The sequence below is a fragment of the Megalops cyprinoides genome, chromosome 3 (assembly GCF_013368585.1).
Source record: "Megalops cyprinoides isolate fMegCyp1 chromosome 3, fMegCyp1.pri, whole genome shotgun sequence".
Taxonomy (NCBI): Eukaryota; Metazoa; Chordata; class Actinopteri; order Elopiformes; family Megalopidae; genus Megalops; species Megalops cyprinoides.
In genome coordinates, this window is record NC_050585.1 from 21,175,625 (window position 1) to 21,184,309 (window position 8,685).

General features: G+C 42.8%; 1 protein-coding gene and 1 non-coding gene across 2 annotated transcripts; one reads left to right on the forward strand and one right to left on the reverse strand.

Annotated features, from left to right (window-relative positions):
• The first annotated feature begins 884 nt into the window (after positions 1–884).
• her1 (hairy-related 1) lies at positions 885–4,196 on the forward strand. The gene is made up of 4 exons (XM_036523755.1): positions 885–896; positions 2,043–2,138; positions 2,549–2,630; positions 3,379–4,196. Exons 1-4 carry the CDS (start codon positions 885–887, stop codon positions 4,194–4,196), a joined length of 1,008 nt encoding a protein of 335 aa, XP_036379648.1.
• Positions 4,197–6,021: 1,825 nt separating this feature from the next.
• Positions 6,022–6,114, reverse strand: trnar-ucu. Its single transcript has 2 exons — positions 6,078–6,114; positions 6,022–6,057 (listed from the first exon to the last, which is right to left on the reverse strand). It is a non-coding gene; the product is annotated as a tRNA-Arg (tRNA).
• Positions 6,115–8,685: the final 2,571 nt, after the last annotated feature.

The window sequence follows — 8,685 nt, forward strand, 5'->3', positions numbered from 1 at the left end:
CACAAGGTGTTTGGGCAGTCGAATTCCCGTCACTTCAGAGAGCCGTAACGAAACTTCACGCGCATCGTTAAAGGTGATGATGGTGTGATCGTGTGTTTTCTGCCACTTCGCTGCGACACTGCATCTCCGTTCCCACGAGAAAATCCTGGTGTTCCCACGCGGAGACGACCAGTGATTCATTTTCATTTACACAGAGGGGACATATAGGCTGTTAATATCAACGGTGCTTTTTTATACTTAACACACCATTTTCGACTTTTATATGTCTGCCTCTCATGAATGAAAAGCATCGAACACACCGTATTTCGCAGACAGAGCTGGATGCCCTGATGACAACTGTCAGAGAGCTTAGTTGATGAGCCTAAATGTATTGCAAGGAAACCATATTTAACACACGCACACGCAAACGCGCGCGCGCACACACACACGCACACATTTAATTCACCGATATGAACCGCGAAGCATGGAATGGAATTTAAGCGCAATTATTTTGTTCACATCGATGTAACCATATTTGTGCCACGCGAAAGTCACTGTGAGACACGAGGGAAAGGTGCGAAACATTTTTCCGAAGGCGCACGCATTTGTGGTAGTGTTTGAAGGGCATTGATCTTTCACTCATTTTCTCGAGCAGGTGCGATATGCGCGTGGCCAAACTCCGCAACAGCTAAGGTGTCAAGTAGAATTTGTGGATCCAAAAGGTGTTGGCCCCCCGCCTTCTCCTCCCCCCAAACTAAAAAAGTGGTTTGCAGATTTAGATAACAGGAATAATTGTTTTCTCTGGTCGATTGAAGATCTCAATAAAAGAATAATAGTATTATTGCTTTACGGTTGTCTCTAGATTACAGTTACAGTTAATGAGTTACATTGAACGTGTGGACAAAATGACCGCAAGGGTAGACTACATTACACTTTTATGATGGATAAACTATGATAGCTCTTTTAACTAAAATCAAGGATTACTTGGCCTACCTAGTACTAAAATTATACATAGAGCCTAGGCCAATACATACGATTCTTAGATTTCCGTGGAAATTACGTGAAAAGGTTGGTGAATCTCATCATGACCTTTGTGTGGTCATGTGGGAGACGAGTAAAATAAGAAACAATAGTGGACAGCTGACTTGTTACGATTTTTCATATGTTTTCTTCTTTTCGAGTCCAACCTAATCTACATGCACATTAACACTTCTCCTGCTGGTAACGGTGGAGGTTTCAAGAAAGCTGTGAACATACGGTAGAAGACGTCACTGTCACCTCTCAACCAATGGCATGTCTGTATGTCAGTGGCATACATATATATATATGGGAGCTTGAGCCCCTTAGGTATTTTCATCTTCCTCGCTTTGTGGATACGGTCTTTCCCATGATTATTTCAGGCACAAGGATCTTGGAAACGGTGCTGTAAACGAATTATTTAATTTTTTTGCTCAGATACATCGTCCGATTGATTCACATACTACTACATGATGAACTCCAGAAAAGACAATTCCAGAGGGATAAAAAGAGTAAGTCCTCATTCAAACTTCAAAAATAACTTGAAACTTTTTTATTCACAGATGACATAAATTATTAGAGTTCTTTTTGCTTTTTTGAGTTCAACATTAGAATTATCATGGAATTACCACTTTATAATGTGTGCTTCTGCTTTGGAAACGTTTAGAACCCAAGGGGCTTTACAGAAAATGGGTTTATCATTTTAGTGCAACAAATACTTTAGAAAATATTCCATAAACCACTGCTTTATCTAGATTCATACAAACGTTTAATGCCATTTAATATGTCCACTTTTCAGTTTCACTTTTTATGGATACACAATCATGTCAGGATTGCCCATTGATTCATTGATTCAGCTCATTCCCCATTTTGAACAGATTCATCACAATGAAAGTCTGCATAACATTTTCATTCATTTTAGCCACTGCAGAATTCACAAAGGCTCCCTATGCTTCCTTCCATTAGCTGGGTCCATTTAATTTCACAATTTGAAAGTGCGTGTGTAAGTTGTGTCTTTTTCTAACACTTGATGTGTCCCATTGCAGGCCCTGAAGCCAATGGTAGAGAAAAAAAGAAGAGACAGGATAAACCAGAGCTTGGATGAGCTGAGAACATTGCTGCTGAGCAACACGCTGGACACGGTTAGTATTTGTCTGCTTTGCTTGTAATTCTGGACAACTGGTGAGGTGCAGGCCCGTGTGCTACGAGACAGTGTCTCTGTGTCTGTTTCACTGTCCTTAAGCTGTTCTCATGCACATATGATGGCATGAAGTCGCTTTGTGAATGGTGTTTGCTCTTTAGCATTCATTACTGTTTGTGGAAGCCTGAGTTTATGTTAATAACTAGACTGAGCTTGTACTTTGAGAGCATTGGGTGTACTGTATGAATCTGATCCAGGTTATTGTTTAAATGATGCTCTGCATATGAAATCTTCTGTATATGTGTGACTTTAAACAAAGTGTAGTTTATTATCTATTAGTTTAGACCCTAAATTGGCCCCATTCCACTTGCATTGAGATTGCACTTATATTCACTCGTCTTCCTGTTACAGAGGCTGCAGAACCCAAAGCTGGAGAAAGCTGAGATCCTGGAGCTCACTGTGGAGTACATCAGGAAAAGAACAAAGAGAGGAGGTACTTGTTTGTGTGTGTGTTTGTGTGTGTGAGAGAGAAAGAATGTCTGTGTGAGGCTGTCAGCAGGCTAGTGTGTGTGTGAGCGTGTTTTTACATATGTGTTTTTGTGTGTGTAAGCACAAGAGCACAAGTTTGCATGCAGCTGCAGTTAATATTTATTAGTATATGGTGTAGGTGACTTTTTGAAAACAGTCCTAATGTATCTTCCTCTTTTCTTTGTGTGTCTGTTTCTTTCTCCTTTTCTCCACTGGCTCTCCAACCTCCAACAATGTACTGTCTTTCTATCTCTGTACTCTATGGGTCTTTCTCTTTATTGCCCCCTGGTGTTGTGTCTTCCTCACAACACTTCTTTCCTCTGTGCTACCATTCCATCTTTTTCTCTTCTCACTCCTCTCTCATCACTGTTCTCTTTATTCCCCTCCTTCTCTTTCTTCCCTCTGTTCATCGGTTTCTCTCGCTGCCTTGTCTCCTCCTTTTCCTGCCCTCCCTCTTTGTTTCTTGACCCATCACTCCTCTTCTCTTCTTTCTGTCCTTCTCTGTGCTTCTCCCACCCCTCACCCTATTCCTCCCTCTCCCCTTTATGCTGTCTCTCCCTCTGTTTATCTTTCTTCCTCACTTCCCCTTCTTTCCCTTTCTCTCTCCCTCTCCCTCCCCTCTCCCTCCTCTCCCTCTGCCTCTCTCCTTCCCTTTCCCCCCTCTCATTCTTTGCTGTCCCCTCTTTCTCTCTCTCTCTCTCTCTCTCTCACAGATGCAGTGACGCACGCTCAGCCCAGCCTTAGTGGACCGCTAGCTCAGAGCTCTCAGCAGAAACCCCCTGTGGAGCCCAGTTCTGAGCAGGCACTCCCAGTTCCCAACCCCCTCTACATGGCAGGGTTCCAGCAGTGTGTCTCCCGCCTTGCTAGCTTCATGGACTGCGTCAACCCGTCCAAGAGGGATAGCTTTCTCCAGGGCCTGAAGCACTACCTGGAGCCCCAGAGCCCCCACACCCTAGAGGACACACAGCAGCTATTCCCCACCGCAGAGGTGGCGTTTTACCGGGACAGTGTGCAGAGTGGAGGCCAAAGCTCTGCACTGGGACATCCTGGCCACAGCAGACCAGACTCCATCTCATACACTCACACCCCCCTCTCTCTGTACCAAAAATCTGTGGTGCTGCACCACCCCCCCACCAGCCAGTCCCTCACACATCCCTACCTTTCACCGCCTTATTCTCTTTCTCCGCCCCCCTCTCCCTCTTACACCAGCTCCTCCCTTCCCCTCAGCACCCCTCCTCCATACCTCTCTGTCCCCTGCCACTTCCCCTTCCCTCCCAACATCTCCCCTCTCTCATGTGATTCGTCCTCCTCTGTGCCCTGTACCTCCCCTCAGCCAACACCGGCCCCCCCCAGCCAATGTCCCTCAGTCCCTTTCCTCGGAGCCCCGCCCCTTCCTTCAACTAGCCCACCCACCCCTCATCGCCCCTCAGCCCCTGCAGTATTCTCTCCCGCCAAGAGAGGGCAGAGGGGAGCTCTGAGGCGATCATTATTTCATTCCCCAACCCAGCCAATCTGGAGGCCTTGGTCTTGATACTGAACACAGGGAGCGAGGACACTACTTTACAACCAGCCATTTAATAATCGTGGCCATGCTGTCTGTTTGGGAAAATGAGCAGAACGCTCCATCGGGAGGGACCGTGACTGGAAAGGAGACGCAGCCGGATCTGAGGGACCGTGACGGCCTGAAGCAGGAGGAGGGAAAACCAGTGCTGTGGTTACAGCTTTAGCGTGACAGTGGCAGAGGAGCAGGGAGGCACTGCATTAAATCTGTGCATTACTTCCTGTGAGCCACTGCCAGGGATCCAGCCATTGAGGAGACCCCACTGAAAAGAGGTCTGGAGACCAGGGCTCTGTCTTCTTTACTGTTCTGTACAGAGTGCCAGCATTCTTTCACATTCATCCTCTTTGTCTTTGCTCTTCCCTCCTTTTGTCTTCCTGCCTCTGTGACTTAAACAGTAAACTGTCTTTGATTATTCTTGCCTATATTGTAAATACAACATGTCAGATTTATAAATGTATATATATTATATATTTTGTAGAGGAATCCTGTAAATACATTGTAATATACTTTCAATAAATTTCTATATTTTATAATCTTGAGTTTCTCCTGTGCAGGATTTATTTGTGTGTGTGTGTGTGTGTGTGTGTGTGTGAGAGAGATATTGTCTCCACATCCACAAGTCAACATGGCTTCCTGGCCAGGTGGAAAACAGTGACACAGAGGTCAATGTGAAAATGGTAATTAACACAATGACAAACTGTAATGTCTTGTCCTACAATTCTTGTGTCCAAAATACCTGAAAGTAATCTGTGATAATATCACAAACACATGGCATACAGATTACTTGTTTCAAACCCAAAAATGTGTTTTTTGCAAAATATAAAATAAACAATTTGATTGACTAGCCCTATGTGGTAACAGTATGGATTAACTGCACCCTCGCAACATATGCACAATATAAGAACTACATAGGAGTTGTATAACGACCAAATAACGTGTGCATTATGCAATATTACATGCTTCATACCCCTTGTGATGGGAGACTTAAACAACTATTGGTAGACAAATGATTTAAGCAATGCACCGTGTTCTGTTGTCATGAGCCACATTAAAACATAGCTGTAAGCTTTATTGCTTCTGCTGTATGTCGGTGTTACATCACAGAGCCGGCTAAGAGCTTTGTGTATATCCTCGGCTGTCTTTAACAACCGTCCACGTGCTGCGGAGGTCTGGGTAGGTTTCAGCAGATTTCAGTTAAATGTTATGTCCAGACTGCCAAAATGTTTAAAAATCTTTAAAGCACTACAAAATGCACAGCAAAATGACTATGATTTTTCATATACAGACTACTTTTTTTTAGTTAAATATATCTCAAGTGACGCTTCACACATCCCTGGACCAAAGGAAATCCTACATGAACAAGAACTCTTCCTCTCTTCCCCTGTTCCTACGAAGACTAAAACGAGGTCAAAAACGTTTTTGCATTTTCAGCATGAATAAATCAAATATTAAAAAGAATAAATGACTAATATTTCAGTATTTTCTGGCAGCGGGTAGGCTGTTGTAGGGCACACAAGTAGCCTGAGCTACCCTCCGCTACAGCCAGAGAATGAGAACTCACGGATTGCAGAACACCCGAGATACGCTGTATTCGATTCAGAAGGACATTCTTCGACGTTTATGTTTGATATTTAAATGTTTTGCTATTTTTGTTCTCAAATTCGAAAACGTTTAGTTTCCTGATCAATGAAAAAAGGTGCGTTTACAGGCTATACTATCGACATGTAGCTGCAGTAAGTCCGATCGAAGACGTGGTGCCAGATTCGAGCAGAAAACTCGTTCAAGCAAAACACCTCGACTCTGGTGGGACTCGAACCCACAACCTTTGAATGACTCCACTTTGCCACCGTCTAGAAGTCCAATGCGCTATCCATTGCGCCACAGAGCCGCCTGGGAGCCCCGCTCTGGGTAAATTACACAAGTATTTATGGTAGTACGTTAGTCAACCATGTGACAGAATGACTTTCACATACTGAGGAATGATTTCTTTTCACGGGCTACCCTATGCTCGGTTAAATTTGTCGAGTGAACATTGTTTACAGATAATGGCATTAGCACATGGGATTCCCTACTCACCCACCCAAATTACATTATAAAAAAAAATTCCAATATTATTTTACATGTAATAATATACAACTTAAGAAATAACCAACATCAACTTTGTGATATATGTTAATAACTCATACGGCATAATTTGTTAAAATATTATAATGCTAAATCTAATGTCCACTTTCTATTAATTGTATGTAGACCTATTGTTATATTTTAAGAAAAAGATTGCTGACACTCTTGTTTCGAATGTGCTAAAGCTTCACTTAACAGATTAACCGGCTAACAGCTCCTCGAAAACAGGATTCGACCATTTTTCTGGATGAAATCGTACCTAAATGTAAATAGGCCTACATTATGTCACTCTGTATTTCCAACGAAATCCAATTTTCACATAAATGATTGGGGAAATGATTTTCGATTTGCTGTTCGGGAAGAGAAAGTGCCCGAAGCTTCTCTCTGCATGCAAACCCAATGCAATACGTGCGTGCGGACCCCCCTCTAGTGGCCAAAACACAGCACAGGAAAGAACAGCATTGCAACGAAAAGGGAACAGAATATGTGCATTAGCCCTGAAGGGGGTTTCCGCCTGTCTTTATAAAATTAGCACTCCTAGAACTATATGAAAATCTAAATAGATTGGTTCAATAAAGACAGTGATTATTCTATCAAGTGATTAAAAATCTGGTTCTCTAGTTTGGACACCATGTCACTGTAGGGCCAGGGTTGTGTAACAATGCAATGGGCTACTGCATTGGGCATGGTGGTTCAAACCAAAAGGTCTCATGTCCAGTGCTCTGCATTTTAGTCCGCGCTGGCACACCTGCTTGTGTCACATACCCGGAGTGGGAGCTCCATAGACTGGCAGGGGCAGATCACTGTCACTGCCTGGGTCTGGGGACTGCCAGCAATGGGGGGTGGGAGGGGGACAGGGGGTGGAGCAAAGTGCATGCTTTCATTCGCCTGCAGGGGCATAGAAGTGCACTCCAGTTTTTACCCAGAGCTAATCAGCCTCTGCTTGTTTCCACCAGAAAGGAAAATCAAACCTTGCATGAGACTGCTCTGTGTGTGAAAACTGGCTTCAGCACAGATACCAGGCATTCTCTTTCACAAACACGCAAAACCTTCCAGTCTTCCACAGGCAAACACAGAAGATCAAACAACAAGTCAAAGTTCAGTAAAGACCCTGCCTACTGCTCACACACAACTATGTTTCTATATAATTTGTTGCATGTATATTTTTGTTAAACATTTTAACAATTAATAAAATGCTACTGTCATGCAGACGATTTTGAGCATGTATTGAAACATTCATTCTAATGTAAAATTATACTATTACTATTTATTTTTTGTTTATTTAACAGGGACAGTGGGCAGCCACTTGACTGTCCCAGAAAAACTGAAGTTCATTTGTTGTCCCTGGGTAGGTAGCAGGCAAAACAGCCACCAAACTTGCAACAATGCAGTAACACAGAGAACAACTCTTTTAGATATCTAGGGTTAAAAATAAATAAAAAATACTTAAAATGGAATCTATATTTGTAAGAAAATAGTACACTATAGCATTGATCTGACATTGCTATTTCAAATAGGCTTGTGTATAAAATTATACATTACACACATATATTCTCAATAAAATAGTACTCCTATTCAAGAGAAAGGTATTACTAAAATGTGTTATTTTGAAAATTTTCATCTGCGTGATGTAACTTAATCCAGTTCTCATTGGCCACATTTTAACTTTCATAAATGCTGGAAAAGAAACTAACCTGAGCACGATTATGGGACTTTTTCACCTGTTGTATACCTAAACGGTGCGACAGCACGAGAAACAGGCCTGCGTTTACCGGCAGGTCACACAAAACTACATATCCCATACGCATGACAGATCCACTAAAGTCCCTAGTCTACCACATGTTGGAAGAGAGGGGCGGTGGAGGGGGCGGGGACAGAAACTAACTTTTACATATGTTCTCTTTCATCCTCCGGTAAATGTGTGTTTATGTCATTTGAATAAGTTTGGATTGATCCTAAGATCTCATCAGTTCTGGTTATTTAGAAATGAATGAATGTATCCACTGAAAACATCCACACAATCGCGTAGGTTGTTTACACGGGTAGGGGTGGCCTCGCAACATTCCTGTTCCCCCGAAAAAGATCGAAGCCAAGAAACCCCTAACTCTCCCGACTTATTCATAAAAAAATAATAATTTATACACATCAGCATCATTTTAGTTTGGGCAGTTCATTTACTGCGATATTTCTTGTATTTCCTGTGGCAAATGCTCCTGACAGGCGTACTGTAAGATACCTATTGAGTAAGAGAGGCGGGGGAGTCGTTTAGCACAGCCTAACAGACCGTTCCATTGGCTAATCAGGAGAGTATGGGGTTCCAATACCCTCTGTAATT

Coding starts and splice junctions, on each gene's coding strand:
- her1 (XM_036523755.1), top strand. Junction 2,139..2,548: donor TGAGCAACACGCTGGACACG/GTTAGTATTTGT, acceptor TTCCTGTTACAG/AGGCTGCAGAACCCAAAGCT. Junction 2,631..3,378: donor GAAAAGAACAAAGAGAGGAG/GTACTTGTTTGT, acceptor TCTCTCTCACAG/ATGCAGTGACGCACGCTCAG.